The 23,246-nt window shown below is 43.5% G+C and overlaps 1 protein-coding gene across 1 annotated transcript in view; it reads right to left on the minus strand.

Annotated features, from left to right (window-relative positions):
* PCSK6 (proprotein convertase subtilisin/kexin type 6) overlaps nt 1–23,246 on the minus strand; it is a 127,707-nt gene that overhangs the window by 25,727 nt on the left and 78,734 nt on the right. Inside the window, exons 11-14 of the mRNA XM_070953271.1 lie at nt 14,864–14,981; nt 10,178–10,366; nt 6,043–6,179; nt 1,591–1,770 (exon numbers count right to left, since the gene is read on the minus strand). Of these exons, the coding sequence (XP_070809372.1) occupies nt 1,591–1,770; nt 6,043–6,179; nt 10,178–10,366; nt 14,864–14,981 (624 nt within the window). The remainder of the gene's footprint in view (nt 1–1,590; nt 1,771–6,042; nt 6,180–10,177; nt 10,367–14,863; nt 14,982–23,246) is intronic.

Raw genomic sequence — 23,246 nt, forward strand, 5'->3', positions numbered from 1 at the left:
ACCAAGATTCTTGGAAATCTGAAAGGGATCTCGTTTTATCCGAATTTGTACTTGTGGTCCCCAAGGAAGAAAAGGAAATGCCCTGGTGCTGGTTTTCATTATTTTGTAAGAGAAACAACTTCTTGGAAACTCATAGAAGAACATTTCCAAGCTTAGCTTTGTGGGCTATTGAGCAATCCTGAAATAAACATTCTGTGTTCCTAGACTGCAAAGTGCCTGTTTTTTAAAGAAAAGAAACAATGGACGGCTCCTTGTGTAGAGTAGACTAGAGTAGACTAGAGTAGGGTAGGGTAGGGTAGGGTAGGGTAGGGTAGGATAGGATAGGATAGGATAGGATAGGATAGAAGCTGGAAGGGACCTTGAAGGTCTTCTAGTCCAGCCTCCTGTTCAAGCAGGAGAACCTACTGTATACTATTTCAGATAAGTGACTGTCTAGTCTCATCTTAAAATCCTCCAGTGATGGAATATCTATGACTTCTGAAGGAAAGCTGTTCCAGTGGTTAATTGTCCTCACTGTCTTCCTCCGAAGACCACTAAGTGCCAAAACTGGAGTGTGCGCTTGTGCTGGAGTGCCAGAATCCGGAAGAGAGCAGCTGTCTGGTGTGCATGCGTGTGATGGAACCCAGAACTGTAGCTGGCCACTGCACGCATGCACAGGCTCGTTTCAGCACTCAGTGCCGAAAAGGTTAACCATCACTATTTCAGATAAGTGACTGTCTAACCAAGTGATGGCTAACCTTTTTGCCATCTCGTGCCAAAAGTGGGGGGAGTGCGGGGGGTTGCATGCACACGTGCCCACACCCATAATTCTATGCGCCCACCCCCCATGCACAACCACCCCGTGCTCCCCCCACTTTTGGCACGTGATGGCATGATGGGCCCGGTAGGCCTGATTTTGGCCCTCCCCAGGCTCCAGAGGCTTTCTAGAACTCTGGGGAGGGTGAAAAACAGCCTTCCTCACCCCCTGGGGTCCCCCCGGAGGCCAGAAACAGCCTGTTTCCCGACTTCTGGTGGGTCCAGAAGGCCTGAAAATTAGCTGGCCAGCGCACGCATGTGTGCTGGAGCTGAGCTTGCGTGTGCCACCTATGGCATGTGTGCCATAGGTTCGCCATCACGGGTCTACCCTCTTCTTAAAAACCTCCAGTGATGGAGCACCCATAATTTGTAAAGGCAACTTTTGTTCCATTGGTTAATTGTCCTCACTGTTAGGAAGTTTCTCCTTAATTCCAGGTTTCTTCTGTGTTTGGTTAGTTTCCAACTATTGTTCTTGTCCTGCCCTCTGGCATTTGTAGAATAATTTATTTATTTATTTATTTTTCATATTTGTATACCGCCCTACTCCCGAAGGACTCAGGGCGGTGAACAGCCATAATAAATACATAAATTTGAACCCTTCTTCTTTGTGACAGCCCCTCAAATACTGGAATCCTGCTATCATGTCGCCCCTAATTCTTCTTTCCTTTAAACTAGCCAAACCCAAATCCTGCAGCCATTCTTCATATGTTTTAGTCTCCAAGTGTTTGATCCTCTTAGTTGCTCTTTTCTGAAGCAGAGCTAGAAAGAAGAAATAAACAGTTTGGGGCATTTTACCTGTATATTCATCTTCCTCCTCTGGGATCTCCATCTGATTTTGGAAGAAAGCGACTTTTGAAGGCTCCATTTCCAAAGATGGCGGGTCCAGCATTGTTGACCTGAAGTGCTGAGTGCTGATATTAGAGGAAGGATGCTCAGACGTTCCGTATAAAATGAGGCTCCATTCTTTTAACTTCCCTAGGAAAGATTAAAAGTTGACATTGCTTTCCTCGATGAGCTGTAATTTTAGTTAAGAGGTTCTCCTTGTTAGTGAATGAATAACCCATTAAAAGAGGTGCAAAATGGAATAGGGTCAGCATAAACGAATAACAGAGTTGGAAGGGACCTTGGAGGTCTTCCAGTCCAACCCCCTGCTCAAGCAGGAGATCCTAGACCATTTCAGACAAATGGTTGTCCAATCTCTTCTTAAAAACTTCCAGTGTTTGAGCACAAGGGGTGGTATTCATTTACCTTCGCTACCGGTTCGCGAATGTGAGAGCGCGCGCTTGCTTTGCTTGCACGCACTACCTCTATGCATGCACAGACCAGGGGGTGAAATGCTCCTGGTTCAGACTGGATCGCCTGATCTGGTAGCGATGGCGGTGGGTGGTTCGGAGAACCAGTAACAAAAATCCCTGCCCCCCCCCACTATGCCCAGCTGAGCCGCGCAATCATCAGAGGCTTTTTTAAAAAAAATTTAAAAGCATTTTTTCTACAACCTCTTTGGCTGAAAAAATGCTTTTAAAAGTAAAAAAAAAAAAAAAGCCTCTGATGATCGCGCGGCTCAGCTGGGATCATCAGATGCTTTTAAAAGTATTTTTCTAGAAAAAATGCCTTTAAAAGCCTCTGACGATCCCAGCTGAGTTGCCTGATCAACAGAGGCTTTTAAAAGCATTTATTACAACCTCTTCAGCCAAAGAGGTTGTAGAAAAAATGGTTTTAAAAGAAAAAAAAAGGTTGGCCACGCCCACCCAGTCACATTACCCCCCACCAAGCCACGCCCACAGAACTGGTAGTAACAAATTTTACATTTCACCACTGGTGCAGACTCTTCCGCGCATGCGCAGAGGGTCAAAAAGGGGACGTGATGACGTCCAGGCGGGTGGGCGGAGCCTCCTGCAGCCGCCACTACCGGTTTGCCCCATTCGGATAGAACTGGCTGAATACTAGCACTGTGGAGCACCCAGAGTTTCTGGAGGCAAGTTGTTCCCCTGGTTAATTGTTCTCACTTTCTTCTCAATTCTGGTTCTCTCCTTTATGAGTTTCATCCATTAGTCCTTACCCTGCCCTCAGATACTTTGGAAAATGCGTTGACTCCCCTTTTCTCTGTGACAGCCTTTGAATGCAAATGTTTCAATGTATGGATAAGGATTCGTCAACAAGTTGTCTGATATTTATTGAAGTCCATCTTTAGAGCTTTCCTGGAACACTGGGGGAAGCTTCAATACAGGTAGTCCTGGACTTACAACCATTCTTTTAGTGACCGTTTGAAGTTACGACAGCTCTGAAAAAAGGCGATTTACAACCAATGTACACGAGTATTCTGTATTCTGTAGTTCAGGAAAAGGGCTACTTGGAGAGCAGTTCTCTGCAGCAATTACACATGGGGCAGATGGTTAGGAAATCTGTGACACTAACAGCTGTTGAAGGGATCATCTTGTTGGCAAGAAAGCAAGTCAATTGGGAAGTGACAAAAGGAGGTATCTCCATCGCCACCATATAAATGCATGGGTCCTTACAAGTGAGCTGCCTACATCAGAGCTGTGGTACTTGGAATTCTGGGAGATATAATCCCATGAGCTCTGTAAGATATTAGATTGGGAAAGGCTGAGAAATCTATGCTCTTCAAAAGGCGCCGGGGCTCTGTCCAACTTTTCCCCCTTTCCAGGGATGGACTGCTGGGGATTCGCAGGGGTTCGGGAGAACCTCTAGCTAAGATTCTGTGCAGTTTGGAGAATCCCCCAAATCCCACTCCTGTCTGGCTCCTCCCACCCCACCCCTCCCAGGAGTCCCCACGCAGCCAGTTTTGGATGCAGGTAAGTGTCGGGCGTACGCAGAGGCTCGGGGAGGGCAAAAAACGGGCCTACTGGAAGTTTAGGAAGGCCGGAAATGGGCCTCTGGAGCCTGGGGAGGCTGTTTTCGCCCTCCCAGAGGGCTTGAGGAAAGCCTCCGGAGACCAGGAAGGGCAAAAACACCCTCCCACCATGGTGCAGGAGGCCGACTAGGCCACGCCCACCATGGCCACGCCCATCCAGAAATCAGGCAGAGAGCCCCTTGTTAAAATTTTTGAAGCCCGCTCCTGCCCCTTTCTTCAATCTACTTCACCTTGTTGGTTTATACTTCTAGCTATCCGAGTGAATCTACCCCACTGGAAAAGTTACGATTGTTCTGGATTTCAACTCCGCTGGTGCCACCGCAAAGCCCTGGCATGGTCTGTGTGTAGCGTTAAGGGCAATTACACCTCTTAAGTTCCACTGCCAAGGCCTGGAAGACCAGAAACAATTAAAAAGAAAAAGAAAGAAATCCTACATTTCGACATAGCTTTTTTTTTTTTTTTTTTACATGTGCACGTCAGCACCAATTAGTTTGATGCTTTCTAATGGAATTTGTATTGGATAATTCTGTTGCTTTTTAGCCTCCTGTAAAGATTGGGGGGGGGGGAGGGGGAGAGACAGTTCTGAACACAATTTATGGTTCTGTTAGGGAAAGAGACCGGAGACCAAAAATTCAGGCAGAAAGAAGACTCCAAGGAGCAATGAGGCCTTCTTCTCAAACACCAATTCATCACCGGTCATTAATGTCACTCTCAGAAAGACTGTAAGCGATAATAAAGGACAGTGACACAGAGAGCAGACATATCTCATTTGCTCTGATAAATACAATGTCTGTCCAGTACACAAATGCGTTTTTAAAATGTGCCAGAAAAAGAACCTTCTTTTCTTTGTTGAGTTCCAAGAAGTCACCCAATTTGAGGATAGCGGAGGAAAGGTTTCTAGGGTGACGGCCTTGTCACTATTGCCGACGAATCTTGCAAACCAGGGGAACAAGCAAGCATTCCTCCTTGCTTCTTGATAATTGCTCCTTCTGGACACTAATTTAGAGCCAAGAACCTGTTGAGCATCATGGGGGGGGGGGGAGTAAAAGCTTCCCCTGTCCAGTCATGTCTGATGTCAGGGTTCTGACGGATGCCCTAATTAAATCATGAGTCTTGAGCCAAGCTTCAAAAGAAATCCAGTCAGTTATTAGAAGCTTCACGTCCGCAAGTTCCCAAGTAAAGCCAGCTCTGATCCTATGTAATTTACACTCCAATTATAATCCTGTTTTCCCCCCTCCCCCCCAGGGTGTGTCATCAATCACGTTTGCCAATGGAGCAATTTCCTGGGTGGTAGAGGTCACTCCCCTTCGACTACTGTAGGTATCCCTGGGATACAGCCTTGAGGGAGATAAGCGTGGAATGTGCATCTGTTTTTGGCTGCTGTGCAGTTTCACCAGTTTCCCATCGCTCCTGGCCTATGGCAACTCGAGAGCAGGCCAGGGATGCTTTGTGAGTTGACATCTGACTCTACAGGGCTGTGCTAATCTCCTTTTCTTAACTGAGGGACCACAGTTGTCCAAAGATACTATCTATGGTCATGTGGCCAGTATGGCTTTATGCCAGTGTAAAGAACACTGCTACTTTCCCACCAAGGTGGGACTGATTTATCTACTTGCATTTGCATGCTTTTGAACTCCTAGGTGAGCAGGAGCTGAGGCAAGTAATAGGAGCTCACCCCATCGCACACATTTGGGTCTCGAACCCGGTCTGTCAGCTTTCCAGCTGACAAGCTCAGCATCTTTAACCAATGAGCCATCCCATTCCCCTATGATGACTGAGAAAGTCTCATGAGAATGAAAATCCATTCATGAGAATTCTCTCTTCTCTCCTTTTCTTCATGATGAGAATTCTCACTCACTTATCCATCAGATGACTCACCGAACCAGTTCAACATAGATATAGTTAGGCATTTCTGGTTGCAAATCTCCATGGAAACTCACTACTTGTTAAGAGTAGTGGTGCTACCTGGAATCGGGGCACCATGGAGTTGGTGCTTTACCTCCTCATCTTCCCAAAATAATAATAATAATCAAGTGCAAGTCAACACGGAACCAAGAAAAAGGGGATTTCTTAGGAATCAGCTTGTAACTAACCGTTGGAAGCAATCAGCAGAAATCTTGGTATATATTAAGCGTGGAAGACACTCAGAATTATGACTTGGCAGCAGCAATTGCAATGTGGTTGGTTTAGTTTCAGCTTAACTGAGCATGACTCTAGCCACTGCAGAGCACAAACCACAATTTATGGCCAAGACTGCCATGTAAGCATAGTCAATTGTAGCTCAGTTAGTCAGCTGTGATTGTACAAGTTATGGCTTGGCACAAAGTGTGAATCCAGCCACTGTAAAAAGGCTGCAAATACTCTGACACACTTACCTTGCACGTCTGGGTTGCGAACATAATAGGGTTTATCTTGGATCTCCAGGGTCCATTCTCCAGCTGCCCTTTCTCCCCAACAATGGACAGTCATGAATTCCCAGTGTTTGAAGCCTTCATTAGACTCATCATGCTGTCTGTTAACGAGACACCAGCATCAAGAGTTCATTCTCAAGACGATTGATCAAACTGCAGAATTGGGAGGGGGGGGGTTATTTGCTAGAGCAGCCAAGTCAATCATTTTGTTGTAGGTGGAGTCAGCATTTCAAGGAGATGGGGGTGGTTTCATGGGTTAGGCGGGAGAAGGTTGGAGTTTACTTTGTGCTTTAAAAGGAAGGTTATGCACTTTACTATTCTTTTTCCCCCCTGAAGACAGCAGGAACTCTGTCCCCATTTCTTGGCATTTGTTAATAAAATTCATCAGGGATAATTTCCAGGGGAAAAGGAAAGGGAGGGGAAGGGAAGGGAAGGGGGAGGAGAAGGAAAGGAAAGGAAAGGAAAGGAAAGGAAAGGAAAGGGGAAAGGGGAAAGGGGAAAGGGAAAGGAAAGGAAAGGAAAGGAAAGGAAAGGAAAGGAAAGGAAAGGAAAGGGGGGGGAGGGAGGGAAGGAAAGGGGAGGGAAGGGGAGGGAAGGGAAGGGAAGGGAAGGGAAGGGAAGGAAAGGAAGGGAAGGGAAGGGAAGGGGGAAAGGGGAAGGAAAGGAAAGGAAAGGAAAGGGGAGGGGAGGGGAGGGAAGGGAAGGGAAGGAAAGGAAAGGAAAGGAAAGGAAAAGAAAGGAAAGGAAGGGAAGGGAAGGGAAAGGGGAAAGGGGAAGGAAAGGAAAGGAAAAGAAAGGAAAGGAAAGGAAAGGAAAGGAAAGGAAAGGAAAGGAAAGGAAAGGAAAGGAAAGGAAAGGGGAGGGGAGGAAAGGGGAGGAAAGGGAAGGGAAGGGAAGGGAAGGAAAGGGGAGGAAAGGGGAGGGGAGGGGAGGAAAGGGGAGGGAGGAGAGAGGCAGGTCAGGACTGCATTCAGCTGGCCAGCTCTTGGGCTTTCCTAACACTAAGAAATAGCTATCATGTCTACATTTAACACAATTGTCCTAGTGAAACTCTTATCTGGTTAGGCTTATGTGCTGTACACAAGAAGCTTAATCATAATGAAAGATCCAGTCAACCACATTTCAATGAATCATCTCCTCATTTCTTTATTTTCCAACGGTATCTAATTATGCCCGAAACTACATCTGAAGCTTAAGGGCCATTAAACTTGTAAAGTCAAGCTGGAAGTAAATTTTGGATTTCTAGCTCATAAGGATATTCCTTATCCATGTGAGTTTCAACGTCTGTCTTGAATCACCTTTTAGCAACTAAATGATTAGTTACTCCCTGTTATGACAAGTGATATTTATGGGCAAGGTACATCAAAACAACACCAGTTTGCAAGTCTTTCGCTTTTAAAATATTCATAGAAGATAATTCAGAGGGGGGAAAAATCAATGGGTTGGAAGAAACCACAAACAAATCAACGTGTAAACTTCCCAGGATTTGGGGGATTGGACAGTAAATAAAATAAAATATAAATGAAACCATGCTCTGATAACTGGTTCAAGAAATATCTGTATCCACCAACTAGCTGTTATATAGGTATCATATTTATCATATAACCAGCTGCAGCCCTTCAAAGACCTTTTTTGCATTCTGATTCTGAAACCAAGAAATAGTTCAAAATAATTTTCTATTTTGAGACCTACACTAGAAATGCATTTGCAAAAGTTGTGTTTCCATGGTTCAAAAATTTAATTAATTTTAACAAAGCATAAAATACAAAAGCATTGTTTTAAAAAGATAAAGGTAAAATAGGGGAGGAAAAGGGGAAGAGAGAAAAGTCTAGGATAGAAGGGGAAAAAACCGCATTGACTTCCGACTCCTTTTGGTGCAGTAGAATAAGGTAATAAGATAAAACCTCAACTTTTTTACTTTTATATAATAGTATACTATAATATCTCCGGAGGAAAACGGCACAAAAATCCAAATTACAAAGTTTGAGTGTTTTAAATTTGAAAGCAGGAATTCATATCGGGAATGTGAAGTTTAAAACGACTGATTTGGCACACCGCCGTCTCACCCAACTGAATGACAAGCACATGTTGCCACAGAATGACTGACAAACACTTGCCATCAAAATTTGCAACTGACAAAGCGAGCCAGAAAAGAGACGTGCGTTTCAATTTTAATGCACACACGTGTGGCTACCAGCTTTTCTCCGCTGGTTTGTGCCAAGGCGCTGCCCCAAAATGTGTTAACTTCGCTTCGCTTCAGCTCTGCTGCTGCCCAATGATGTGTCATGTGCCCCTTGGGCACTTCTTCTTTGCAGATCAGCCAACCCTGACTTGGCTGGGCAAACGGTACCCGCCTTTTTATAAAGGATGATTAAGATCTCTTGTTCATGTTCACAGCAAATGAAATCGCATCTTTCATTTCTCTGATGAAAGAGGAATGAAGGAGGAAGAGCCTTACTCTCTATAACCCTTTTTTTAAAAAAATTCCTTCACTGGATCTATGATTTTCAAATCGCCAAGTAGGAATATGGAAACCAAAGAGTACAGATGAAAGGGCGGTTTCAAAGATATAATTATGCAAAAGGCTCATGGGCTGAAGGAGACCAATAATCAGAGGTTCCATAAAATGTGTTGGGGCGACTGGCAAGCTACAAGCAGACTTTTCAGCTGGCTAGTTCCCTAGGCATTGCTAAACTGTAAGGTGGCTTGTTTCTTTCTGGTTTAGCATGAAAGCCGAGGTGGCGCAGTGGTTAGAGTCAGTGGTGGGATTCAAGTAATTTAACAACCGGTTCTCTGTCCTAATGATTTCTTCCAACAACCAGTTTGCCAAACTGCTCAGAAAGTTAACCACCGGTTCTCTCGAAGTGGTGCGAATTGGCTAAATTCCACCATTGGTTAGAGTGCAGTACTGCAGGCTACTTTAGCTGACTGCTAGCTGCAGTTTGGCAGTTCGAATCTCACCAGGCTCAAAGTTGACTCATCCTTCCAAGGTGGGTAAAATGAGGAGCCAGATTTGTTAGGGGCAAGAGGCTGACTCTGTAAACCACTTAGAGAGGGCTGTAAAAGCACTGTAAAGTGGTATATAAGTGCTATTGCTATTGCTAAAGGGGAACCTATGCATTGCATCTCCTGTCACCCAAGTCCTCTCATCTCTCTGGGATGTCAAAGAAGAGAAGGCTGCGATACAACTAGAATCCATCCATGAAAACTACTAGATCGGGATAAAACATTAGAGGAAAAAGAAAAGATGGAAGATAAAGTCACTCACTTAAAACCTTTCTTTCCCTACTGTGTTTCCCCCAAAATAAGACTGGGTCTTATATTAATTTTTGCTCCAAAAGATGCATTAGGATTTATTTTCTGGTTAGGTCTGATTTTTGGGAAAATACGGTACTAAACGCTTCCATCTGGCTGACGATCTTAACTGGGGCTTATTTTGGGGGTATGGCTTATATTACAAGCATCCTGAAAAATCATGCTAGTGCTTATTTTCCGGTTGGGTTTTATTTTTGGGGAAACAGAGTATATCTAAGCTTGAGTCTTCAGTAAGGCCGTTTGGTATCAGTTAATGGCCAACCCAGGTCAAAAAGCAGATACAGATTATGGAATGATAGTCTCGGTCTTCTAGTCCAACCCGTGCATTACTTCTTCGAAACCCTCAAAGTTTGATCCAACTGAGGTCTAACCTGGAACAAAGGTGCCTGTTACTTAGGGCAGCATTCACAGGACACATATGTCCTCCTTCCAGATTATTTTCAGCAATAAACTCATTGCCTTACTGGATCAAAGCCACGTTTTTCAATTCTCCATTTTGCTCCCTTGTCTGGTTCTTTGGATGACCCCCCACTGGTTGCCTCGTGGGAAGATTAGAAACTCGTCTATCCCTCCCCATCAGTTCCTCGGGGAAACAGCGAGAGCTATCCAAGAATCCAAGAATTTGACAAAGTGACAAAATTAGTGGACCAGAGGAATGCTGTCGATATAATTTACTTGGACTTCAGTAAGGCATTTGATAAAGTAGACCATAACCTACTACTAGATAAATCCCAATTGTGTCGGGATCCCAATTGTGTTGTGGCCGAGATTCAGTGCCACTCACCGCCTCGCCAGCAACTGGGACTTGGTTCCTGAAGGAGAAGTTAGGTATATTTGTAGATCTCCCCGCCGAGGATGCACAATGGAAATCCGTACAACAACGTGCTCCAAATAGACCACATGATGCTCCGGGTTGTCAGCACAGGCGCTGGTTAGAGTCATAGTCCGGATTGTTTTATTGGCAGGGATGAACCTGTGTGATTGGAAATAACAACAAAAATAAAGAAAATAAAGACAAGCCTACCATTATCTCTGAAAAGCGACAGAATCAACACGGGAAAGAATTCCCTCAAAAGGCTTTCAAAAGAACAATTCTCAAGATTAACTCAAATCCATTTCCTCTAGATTCAGATAAATATAAGGTGTGTAATCCATCCCAATCATTTCCAAGTCAGCCCAGGGGATCCAACGCCCCCAATCCTGTTTGTGGCTCCCGAGAATCGTCGTCACTCCCTTCAGAACAAATTGAGACAGATTTAAACCCAGGACATAATTTAACCCAGGGCAGGTTCCAACCTCAGTCCTACAACTGTTTTTAATCATTTCCCTTTAGAAGAAAGGGACAATCCACAGCATTCTGGGTTCTCTTTTAACTGAAGGGTTCCATGCTTTTAAGAGGGAAGGAGGGCATTGATTCTGCTGTATTGCCACCAGCAATAAATCAACTCCTCACTTAGAATCCAAAACATATTGCTAATGTCTAATTTACAGGGAGAGTTTTGCTCATTGGTTCCAGACTGGCTCTGTGGATATGCTTTTGAGCATCTGGTGAAGGGTTCTCTGGAGGATTATGTTACTGGTCTTTTATTTTGGCTTAATCATAAAGGGAGAGTCTATGAAAACAATGAGCGATGATGTCATTTCTTGGAGAGAAAAGGTCTTTGTAAAATGAACTTCAAAACATTACTTGCATGCAGCATGATTTCATGTTCTAAAGGCTGTTCTGCTCAGTTGTCCTCAACGTGCTGTGGAAGCAGTCCCCAGCGCCAATGCCAAACAGAGAATTAAAGGTCAAAGAATTCAAGGTTTTCTAGGAAATCCAATCCTATGTTATACTGGTATTGTTGATATTTGTTGACTTGCATTGATCAGCTTGCTGAAGAAGCGGGAAGGTTTGTCTTATCAGACATGCCAAACAAATAATGGCTTAGCTCTTGTGATTGGATGTGCTAAGCTTAACTATAGTTTATTCATTCATAAAGATAAAAGGTAAAGGTTCTCCTTGCAGGGAGTTGGACTAGAAGACCTTCAAGGTCCCTTCCAACTAAGTTATTCTGTTATGAGCTTTGTAACCACATGTACAACACGGCACTACCTTGATGGATTGAGTAAAAAAAAAATCAAGATACCTTTTAAAAAACAGCATATGAAAATTAAAAGCATTAGGTGATAAGGACCAAAGAAAATTAGGAATAACAGCATGGCAACTATTATTTCTTAGATCCCGTCTTGAGTTCTTTTACTTTCTGCTCGATCATTAGAGTAATCTTAATGCCTTAGGGATGTCAAGGGAATTGCTCATCAAAAGCCAAGCCCAAACAGGGACATCACTGTTGCCACTGGATGCTAGCAGAAATAGGGAAAACAATATCCTTTTAATCAATGCTCCCAATTGTTTGGAAGACTTTCTTCAGTTCCTTAGATGGAACTGAGCAACTGCTAGGGGAGAGCAACCAAGCAGCAGCTCAGATCGTAAATCGCAGGGAACATCATGAAAGCCAGGTGAAGGATGGCCTGGACAGACGTCCTTGATCAAAGGAAAGCCAATTCTTTCCTTAGCCTGCAGTCCAAAACTGTTTCTTCCTGGCTTCCTACCAAGTTGCTACATAAACTGGCAGGAGACACTTCTGTGCTGTTTGGTTCTAGCTGAGCAGCTCCCACAGTCCAAATAAAGACAGAATGGAATGCTAGTAAAATGAACAGCTGAGCAAAAGAGAAGCACTCAGTAAGTTAGAGGGCAAAGTGTCTATGGAGATTCTCAGTCATCCAGTTCATGGATGTTCCAGACATTTTGCTTCTCATCCAAGAAGCTTCTCCAGCTCTGGAGAACCTTCTTGGATGAGAAGCGAAACATCTTCAAAGAAAAGCAAGAGAGTCCAGCTGCCTCTTGAAAAAGCACCTTTGGGATCAGAGGGCAAAGAATGAATTTAAGAAGAAAGCTCATATAAACCATTGATCCAGTTACCTTCATAGAGTCTAAATTGAGCCTTAAAGGTAAAGGTAAAGGTTCCCCTTGCACATATGTGCTAGTCGTTCCTGACTCTAGGGAGCGGTGCTCATCTCTGTTTCAAAGCCGAAGAGCCAGCACTGTCCGAAGATGTCTCCATGGTCATGTGGCCAACATGACTCAACACCAAAGGCACACGGAACGCTGTTACCTTCCCACCAAAAGTGGTCCCTATTTTTCTACTTGCATTTTTTACATGCCTTCGAACTGCTAGGTTGGCAGAAGCTGGGACAAGTAACGGGAGCTCACCCCCGTTACGTGGCATTAGGGATTCAAACTGCTGAACTGCCAACCTTTCCATCGACAAGCTCAGCGTCTTAGCCACTGAGCCACTGTGTCCCTCCTAAATTGAGCCTTATGCCACCTTATTTTCCCATGCCTCTATAGAAGACCTCTACCCATCTGAATCCAATCATCCAAAAAAGATGGTTAAGTAATCAAGGTAGCTAGCAACCCCCCCGCCTCCCAATGGCTAAAGGGCATGGATGGACTGAATCGACAACTCGGGCAACTGCACAGCTGCACAAATTGGAAGCATTCGAGGAAGGGAAACAATTGTGGAGGAGAAACTTGATGACGAAGAAAACTAATATTGTCTCCTGATGAACTATGAAAACAAAGGCAGGTGTGGCACATTTTCAAATGTCCAGGGGTTGAAATCTGGGACTTGTTTCTTCCAATGTCTTCAAAACATCACATGCCAAATCAGAGGTCAAACGTAAATGTCAAAGTGATTTATTTAACAATATGTTGCACTTCATGTGTGTGTATGTGCATATAGTCATACAGTTGGAGATAGAAATGAACATCATACATTTAGATGGTAAGTATGTATTTTATTTTAGTTTCTTTCCTGCTTTCTAGTCCCATGTTGATGTGTACCCCGCACCGTGCAAAACAATTCTTGCCTCTTCATAAATAAATAATTGTTAATAAATGTTTACTATCCATTCAGTTTTTCCCCCTTTTCCAAGAGGTCATGGTCCTTTCTTATTTGTACATTCACAACACCTCTAGCATGAAATAGAGGCGGCTTAAAGAGTGAGATTGATTCAAAGCTTCATGGCCACAAAGGCATACAGTAACTATTTCACTGCACGGATTCTAAAACAGGTGGTGGAAATAATTTATGCAGTCCTAAAATGCAAGACCAAAACCCTGTTTAGCTACATCTAATAACTCAATATTTTTCCTTTGTAATGCATCCTCACCCCAGAACATCAGGAAAATTGTTTGTACGTGCATGGAATTACGACCAAAGGCCAAAGTGAATGAACTTTCAGCCATCTCTGGGGTGTCAGACAAAGTTTTGCATGTAATTAGAACTTCTTGTCATCAGAAAAGCCACACCAAATCAAATCAGGAGAAAAGAAACTTTTAGAAGGAAAGGAACCAAGAAGCAAAACAACAACAGCAGCAACAACAGTAACAACAAAAGGGCTGGGGAAGAGCTTGAGAAGATTTAGGGACATATCTGTGTGTGTAGTCTTGCAAGGAACAAGCCAATGCAACCTCATAAAGCAGTCCCATTGCCCAGGGAATTACAGATGCTGCATTTGAGCTAAAACCCACATGGGAGCTCCTTAAATCCCACAAAGGTGTGGGGCATTTCAACTCTTGCTAGTATATTTCCAGCTCTCTCGATTCAGATGTGTATTTAAAAAGAGCCTGCAATTTCTCCAGGTCATGTCAGTTTCATGATGGACAATTGAGGCCTTCAAGCAAAACACTGCAAGGTAAAAGTGTTTAGTGCAGGTATATGTTTACTTCACACAGGTGGTGCGGTGGCCTAGAAGTGGAGCTCCCGCCTCATCATCAGGAGACTGTGAGTTCGATCCTAGGTAGAGGCAGATATTTCTCTCTCTGGGCACGATGAGTACTGTGTTTCCCCGAAAATAAGACCGGGTCTTATATTAATTTTTGCTCCAAAAGATGCATTGGGGCTTATTTTCCAGTTAGGTCTTATTTTGGGGAAAATATGGTACTAAATGCACCCATCTGGCTGACAATCTTAACTGGGGCTTATTTTGGGGGTAGGGCTTACATTACAAGCATCCTGAAAAATCATGCTAGGACTTATTTTCCAGTTGGGTCTTATTTTTGGGGAAACAGGATATATATCTGCTGAATATAACTCCGCATTTGCAACAGGAAGGGCATCCAGCCAGTAAACACTCCGCTCCATTCAGTTGCCCAGACTCCATCACGCAAAGGATCATGGGGTCATTAAAAGATGATGATATGTTTGCTTCACACCATGCTTCCTCTCTCCGCTTTTCTTCTCCCCTTTCCCGTTTATGCCCTCAATTTACAGCCAGTCACAATCCGATCTACAGTTTGATGTGGGACCCCACAGTTACATTGAGGGGGAGGATGCTATATGTCCCTCGGCACTGACACAATGGCAAATAATGAATCAAAGAGCCAATCCATCCAGATGTGAGCCCTCTCATGACAACTCACCAAGGTTTCTTATTTGAGGTTCCCACGCAGATGTGCTGGACAGGAACGGTCTTCCATCTCTTTGCTTCCACAACCAGAGATTCTGCATCTACCAGGCCAAATCCATATAAATGGCTAACTGGAAAGAAAAGCGTCTCAGAGATTCAACTGGTTTATTGAGGGAAAAAAAAACAAAAACCCCACAATTATTTTTCCCCACAATTTTGTAAAGAAAGGATTTCATCTGCAAATATGCCAGAACTTTGCACAGCTTTTCAAGAGAGTCCCTTTCTATAGATGTCCTCTTTGATCCTTTCCCTTTGTGCCTCCTGATTTTCCATATCATTCTGGTTTCAAGGTTCTTCTTTCTTCCCCACATGCAATAATCTTTATTTGTACGGTAGCTCAACCTCCGACAAGTCATCTTGTTAAACAATAAAAGGGGGGAAAAAACTATCCTCAACATTTAATATGCAACCCGCACCCTTCAGATGTTAATATATTACAATTCCAGCATCCTCAGCTAGCCTGTCCAATGGAGATAGAGTTCAACAATATCTCAGGGCCTCAGATTTGCCACCTCTATACAAAACAAATTGAATTGATCACAGGATAGCAAGAAAAGTTAAAAAATGAACAAAATGAGGAATCCAATAGGAAGGAATATGTGTAGCCCTGAATTGGATTATGCAAATCCTTGGTGTTCCTCTCCTTTCCTCTCTCTCCTCTCCTCTCCCCTCCTCTCCTTTCTCTCCTCTCCTCTCCTTTCTCTTCTCTCCTCTCCTTTCTCTCCTCTCTGCTTTCTCTTCTCTCCTCTCATCTTCCTTCTCTCCTCTCGTCTTCCTTCTCTCTTCTTTCTCTCCTCTCCTCTAGTCTTCTTTCTCTCCTGTCCTCTTTTCTCTTCTCTCTCCCTCTCCCCCTCTCTCACTCATTTGCACACTTTTAAAATATATATATGACCATATGAATATAATGCCAGGTGACTCATAATTGGAGATGTTGTTATTGTTGTTGCTGTTATTTCTGGACAGCTGAGCTAACTTCTATCATTTATTCTGCATGTTCATATACTGAACGAGTCAGCAATTCCTAAACATGTCTCATCTAGACATGCTGGAACTCCAACTGCTTAAATTCTCTGCCAAAGCCAAAAGCCAGTGGTGGAAGTGTTGAACTAGAAGCAGGGAAATCCAGGTTCTAATCTAGACCGCTCTTAACCACCGAAACTCCTCAGATGACTTTGGGGCAGTCCCAGCCCCTCAACTCAACAGCCAGTTTGGTGAAGGTGCTTGACTAGGTATAGTAAAACCCAAGTTCTAGTCCACCTTCAGCTACCAAAACTGAGTCACTTTGTCCTTCTCTCTTAGGTCCACCTACTTCTAAGGATTGTGGTAGTGAGGGAAAAGCAGCTCTTACACTGTGCTTAAATACTTAGCAAGTAATTAGAAACGTTCCATTTTTGGAAAGACACTAGAAATTCTAGGAATTATCGTGAATCTGGAGAACACCAGTTTGCGGAAGACTAGAATAGTATAACAATAACCTGAGCTGGCTCAATTCTGTTGCTTAAACTGAATTCATGTCTTGTTTTTGGTCATGTTTCTTTATGTTAAAGATAAATGAATGTCAAAAAAAACAAAACAAAACCTGTAGAATTTTTATTTTTTCTTGTAACACAACATAGCACAATCATGCCTATCACATCCATTAGAAACATTTGCAAAGTTCTTTCCTGGGCACCCATAACCCAACTCCCTACCTGCGTGTATATACAGGCACATGTGCTTCCATTTGCCATAGAAAAATCCAGGAGCAACAGGCTATTCTTGTTTGGAAACCTGCAATAGTTTTACTAAAGGATTACTGTAAAGTCGCTCTAAAATAAACACAGGAGGCAGAAGGTAATTTTGACAAGACCTTATTCTGAACCTGGACAGTGTCAAGGTTTCAGCAAAAAAACCTAAAGCCTAAAAAAAAAAGAAAATGAGAGAAGTGGGTGGGGGGGAAAACAGACGAATTTCTCAGCTTGAGTTAGAGAAATCAATTCGGTGAAAGTTAAGCCTTCTCCCGAATGCTATTTTTGCCTAAGATTTTTGCCTGCTGAAACAGACGGGCGCTTGTAAATATCCCCCGATTAAAGCTGGGCTCTAAGAGGATTAGCAGCCTTCAGAAGGCTGAAGGATCGTTTTTACTTGGTAGGTCTACAACATATCACGGATGCTCAAGAGACCTCTGACTGCAAAAAAATCTGGGAGGATTCCGAGTTGGCCTTCTAATTCCAGAAACATCAGCAGGGTAGGGGAGATAGGGAGTGCTATTCTAATCAGAAGCCTCCAAGGAATTCAAGACTGTGAGTCTGAGATTTAGGGTGAAATACAAATGAATTGATGCACTATAACTGCTGGGGAATAAAAAGAGGGAGTTTGTTCAACCAGCTCGACTCCTATCATCGCTTGACGCGCTTGACTCTATGATGCTCTTTATGCACAGAGCATAAGGAGCATAAAGTGTTCCGATATCTCAGGGCCTGCCACAAAGAAGAGGGAGTCAAGCTATTCTCCAAAGCACCTGAGGACAGGACAAGAAGCAACGGGTGGAAACTAATCAAGGAAAGAAGCAACTAGAACTAAGGAGAAATTTCCTGACAGTTAGAACAATTAATCTGTGGAACAACTTATCTGCAGAATTTGTGAATGTTCCAACGCTGGAAGTTTTTAAGAAGATGTTGGATAACCATTTGTCTGAAGTGGTGTAGGGTTTCCTGCCTAAGCAGGGGGTTGGACTGGAACAGGGATCAGCAATCTGCAGCTCTGAAGCCACATGTGGCTCTTACATCCCTCTGCTGTGGCTCCTTGTTGCTGGTTGGCTCCAAAATTGATAGGGCTTTCCGTTAGGACAGGTAGAGGAAAAAGGATGCCGTGCTAGGAGGAGACTCTATAGTGGGGGAACCGACTTCTAGTCGGCAGAAGAAAAAGGATGCTGCGCTAGGAGGAGACTATGATGGGGGAACTGGACTTCCGGTCGGCTCCAGAATTGAAAGGGGCTTCCGGTTAGGACCTTTGTGGCTCTTTGAGTGTTTAAGGTTGCCGACCCCTGGACTAGACCTCCAATGTCCCTTCCAACTCTGTTATTCCGTTCTGTTCAGAGCTGCAGCTGTAAAAACTTTTGCAATTTGTTCAGCTGGCTTTAAAACCAAAGGGAGACACTTAGAAAACCCTCAAAAGGCTTTTGTTACAGCCTTCTGTAACCAGAAGTTCCCACCAAAGGGTAATTTCTAAAGTCACTGAGAGAAATCTTATTAAATGCACAGAGAGCCATCAGACTAATGACATGTTTTACATTTAGTGCAATTTTATTTAAATGTACGTTTAGAGTTAATTATGGGCCATTCTGTTTCTGTCCCAACCGCAAAGTTTTTGGAATTGAATATCCCTGCTTTAAAGGGTCAAAACAAATAAGAACCAACATATTCTCTGTTGTGGTGCCTGCCTTCTGGAATAAGGTTTCCCCATCCCCACCCCAAGATCCAGATGTTTCCTACCCTGTTGACATTCCAGAAGTCCTAAAAGATCTGGTTGTTCTCCCAGACTTTGGGGTAGGTTGGATGGAACCCCGTTGTTAGATATGTTTGCCATATGTCACATGCGTTTGGATATAGTAATCTAGATTTGCCTTGTTGTTTAATTTCCCTTATGTTCCTATTTTTTGTGTTGTATTTGTGTTGTTGTTTTTTTATAATCTGAGCCCACCTTGCAGTCAAGTGCGCTGAAGTTAAAGTAAATGCTATATATATATATATAAAACCTTGGCTACGTAGGGAAAACCTGGCTAGAAGAAAAACACACATAAACCCTACGAAGAAGTAAGAAAATTGATACTGTGCCTTTACAGGTAGGATATGGGTGTGGCCTACTGATGACAGCTAACGAGCTAGAAATGGATCTATTTAGGTCTCCCACCTAGCAGTGAGAGCTTGCTAGGTGTTAGAAAAAAGTCCAGAACCGAGTAGATGAGATTCTACTGAGCTGGAGCTACAAAAAAACCTTGGTTACGTAGGGAAAACCTGGCTAGAAGAAAAACACACATAAACCCTACGAAGAAGTAAGAAAATTGATACTGTGCCTTTACAGGGAGAATATGGGTGTGGCCTACTGATGACAGCTAACGAGCTAGAAATGGATCTATTTAGGTCTCCCACCTAGCAGTGAGAGCTTGCTAGGTGTTAGAAAAGAAAAAAGCCCAGAACCGAGTAGATGAGATTCTACTGAGCTGGAGCTACAAAAAAACCTTGGCTACGTAGGGAAAACCTGGCTAGAAGAAAAACATATATATAATATATATATATAATTTTCCCGAAAATAAGACCCTATCTTATATTTTTTGAACCCTGAAATAAGTATTTGGCCTTATTTTTGGGGAGGTCTTATTATTTGGGGGCATGGAGCAAGATGGGGCTCCTCTTGCCATCTTACCTGATTTCCAGCTCTGTCTCCATAAACCTAACCAGAGGAAATGTCGAGGACCAGCTGCGCATGCGTTTAAATATTTTTGGGGAGGGCTAGCTGATGAAAGCTAAAAAGCTTGAAATAGATCTATACTAGTCTTCCATTATTTCTTTATCAGCAAAATATAAATTTGGTATAAAATGGTTTGTCATGAATGCGACTACTTGAGGGCTCCTGGATTGGAGCTGAAAGGCAAAAGGGAGCAGAATGCCCCCTCCCACATGTTGGGGAGACCAGGTGTCTCAGTAAACACTTAATCTTTCCCCTGGCTCAAGCTGATGAAGGGAGGAGAACTTGTGGCTCAGAAGGTTAATTCAACTGCCTAACATGCAGGAAGCCCAAGTTCGAATCCAAGTAAGGGTATGGTTAGCTGATGAAAGCTAAAAAGCTTGAAATAGATCTATACTAGTCTCCCTTTATTTATCAGCAAAAAATAAATTTGATTTTATATATGTGTGTGTGTGTGTGTGTGTGTGTGTGTGTGTGTGTTTTCTCCGTTGCAAACACATCCTAGAGTTCAAAGAAAGAAGAATTAACCAATCGTGTTGGAACTCTGGATGGCCCAGAATGCCTTTCAAATCTATTTCAGCAAAATCATCTACAACTGACCAGGAAGATAATTCTTTGGGGTGTGCTGGGGGCACTCTGCTAAAATTGCATTCTATAAATTACCATCTTTCTAATTTGCGCTCGTAAGATTAGAAGCAAATTGGCACCTCTTTACAGGCAATGTTTCTCCTCCTTCCATTAGTTTTTCTACTGCCATTCCTTTTACCCTTCTCCCTGATGATTACGTATGTACAGAAATGGATCAGTCTTCTTGCAGAAGCTGCGTTTTCTCTATTTTGGGAGTTTGTAAGAAGAGGTTAGATAACCGCTTTCCATGGATAGTTTAATTCTCTTTGAAGGGGGGTTTGACTGGAAGACTTCCAAGGTCCCTTCCAACCTACGATACTATGTTCTAAGAGCAATGAATTGGGTAATCCTTAGGATTGCTTCCAACTCTACAATTTTGTAATTCTATGTCTCTTAAACCACTGAAAGATGTTTACATTAGTTGTAAACACGAACGTTTTTGAAGAAATGGGGAAAAATCTCCTCAAATTGTTTCACAATAAATCCTGCTTTGGGTTTATGGTTCCAACTTCCAAAGACTTGTAAGAAACCGAACTGATTCCTGTTATTAGTAGCCAGGCTTGTTATTACAAAACCCTGGGAAATTACAATACTTATTTCATTGCCTCAGTAGCTCTTTTTTTAATACAACAAAAAGCTCTAAAAAAAAACCTCAATTGTGTTCTACAGTGAAGGTTATGTTTATTCAAATCTGGTCGCTATTCAAATAGATATTATTACTATTTCCCCAATAAACAACTTTCATCTATACAAAGAGGATTACTGATGCGTTTGGTGGATCTAGGACAGTGATGGTTAACCTTTTTGGTGCAGAGTGCCCAAAGCATGCACGGGCGCAAATACACGCACACACGCCCAAACCCCCAAAATGCAATGCGAGTGCCCCCCACGTATGTGCCTTGCCCCCACGCATGCACGCGGGTCCTGCCCCATTTTCGCTTCCAGGTTGGTGCAGAAGGCGTTCGCGGCCCAAAACAGGGTGCGGGGGCACCACGCGAGGCCTCCCCATGCCCCAATTTGGGCCTGGAAAGCCTCCTGCATCAACCTGCACCCCCCCCGTGCATGTACCCTGCCCTCCCCGCACATTAGCGCGTGTCCCTGCATGGGCCCTGCCCCCCACACATGCGCGGCAGAGACCCGAAGACCAGCTGGCCGGCGGAAGGTGCACACACATGCGTGGAGGAGCTGAGCTGGAGCGATGGCACGCATGCCATAGGTTCGCCATCACGGCACGCATGCCATAGCATGCATGCCATAGGTTCGCCATCACGGATCTAGGATCTGAAATAATAAAGTTGCTCTGGGCTGAACATTAGAATACGGATGCATTTTTTTTTTTTAAAAAAAAAGAAGATTGCATGTGTATTACGTATGGAGTTAGATATACAGGTAGTCCTTGACTTACGACTGCAATTGAGCCCAAAACTTATGTTGCTAAGGGAAATATTTGTTAAGTGAGCTTTGCCCCATTTTACGACCTTTCTTGCCACCGTTGTTAACTGAATCACTGCGGTTGTTACATCAGTAACGTGGTTGTTAAGTGAATCTGACTTTGCTGGTCAGAAAGTCTGAGAGGGGGAATCACATGACCTGGGAACACTGCAAGCGTCATAAATATGAGTCAGTTGCCAAGGGTCTGAATTTTGATCATGTGACCATGGAGATGCTGCAATGATCTTAAAACAGTGGTGGGTTGCTACGGGTTCGCCCCGGATTGGGCAAACTGGTAGCGGTGGTGGGAAGCTCTGCCCACCCGCCCAGGTGCTTCTGCGCATGTGTAGAAGCTTTTGCGCAGAAGCATCGCCCACGCACACAAGAGAACTGGTAGAAAACTAAATTGAAACCCACTACTGTCGTGAATGTATTAAAAATCTTTTAATTGGGGAATTTTATGGGCAAGAGGTTTTAAATTGGAGAAGCCAAAGATAATTTAATTTCGTTTTAATGTATTTTAATATTTGTATTGTGTGTTTTTAATTTTGGCTGTTCACCGCCCCGAGTCCTTCGGGAGAGGGGGCAGTATAAAAATTTAATAAATAAATAAATAAATGTGAAAAAAAAGTCACTTTTTCAGTGCTGTGGTAACTTTGGACGGTCATTAAATGAGCTCTGGTAAGTCGACAGCCACCTGTATGTGCGAGTAGTAACTACGTCATCAAAGTTTTATTTTGATTCTCTCTCCTTTGACTCGGAAGGGGAAGGGGACGGGTCTTGTTTTAGATTTAACTTTGTTATTTATTTATTTTTTAATCTTGTCTTTTTGCTTTCTTACTTCAGTGGAAAAAGCAATCCATCCATCCATCAAAGCAAAGCAAAAAGAGATCATGCCACCCCACCACCCCCTAGTGAGTCACCATTATGCGCTATGTGGTTAGAATTCCCTTCTGCAACCAAAAAAAAAAACCAGTAGTTTAATAAGTCTGTCGCAGGAGGGGAGAATCGGATCAGGGTAGCTGTGCTGAAATAGCTGGCTGGGAAGTCTTTTCACCTAAAGGAAAGAAATATCCCTATGTGTTCCTGGCCTCAGGGAAGGCCAAACAGCCCCACCCCCCAATACACACACACACATCCACACACTCCAGGAGGGCTATTAGGAGCTTTGGAAATAACAGTGGGATTCCGTTGGTCCTTCAATGTTTTCTTTTATGGTATAAGAATACGGTCCTGCGTTGTGTGAATTAATCAAACTGTTTTTCAACTTCATTTCCTTTCCCCATCTCCTGTGATTTCCTTAAGAAACGCACAGCTATATGCTTTCGGCTTTGCACACCTCCTCCCTTCAAATAAACGACCGCATTACATTTATCATTTCTGAAGATTTATGGCCCACCTTCCCTTCAGGAGATAAAGGTAGCCTGCCTTCCTTCCTTCCTGCCTTCCTTCCTTCCTTCCTTCCTTCCTTCCTTCCTTCCTTCCTTCCTTCCTTCCTTCCTTCCTTCCCTCCTTGGATATTTTTCCAGAACCACCGGTGAGATTGGTTGTGTTGAGCAGTGGTGGGATTCAAAATCTGTTACTACTGGTTCTGTGGGCGTGGCTTGGTGGGTGTGTCAGGGGAAGGATACTGTAAAATCTCCATTCCCACCCCACTCCAGGGGAAGGTTACTGCAAAATCCCCATTTCCTCCCCATCAGCTGGGACTCGGGAGGCAGAGAATAGATGGGGGCGGGGCCAGTCAAAGGTGGTATTTACCGGTTCTCTGAACTACTCAAAATTTCCGCTACCGGTTCTCCAGAACTGGTGAGAACCTGCTGAATACCATCTCT

Source organism: Pituophis catenifer, unplaced genomic scaffold (assembly GCF_029215685.1).
Source record: "Pituophis catenifer annectens isolate HBS135680 unplaced genomic scaffold, rPitCat1.0.hap2 SCAF_14, whole genome shotgun sequence".
Lineage (NCBI taxonomy): Eukaryota > Metazoa > Chordata > Lepidosauria > Squamata > Colubridae > Pituophis > Pituophis catenifer.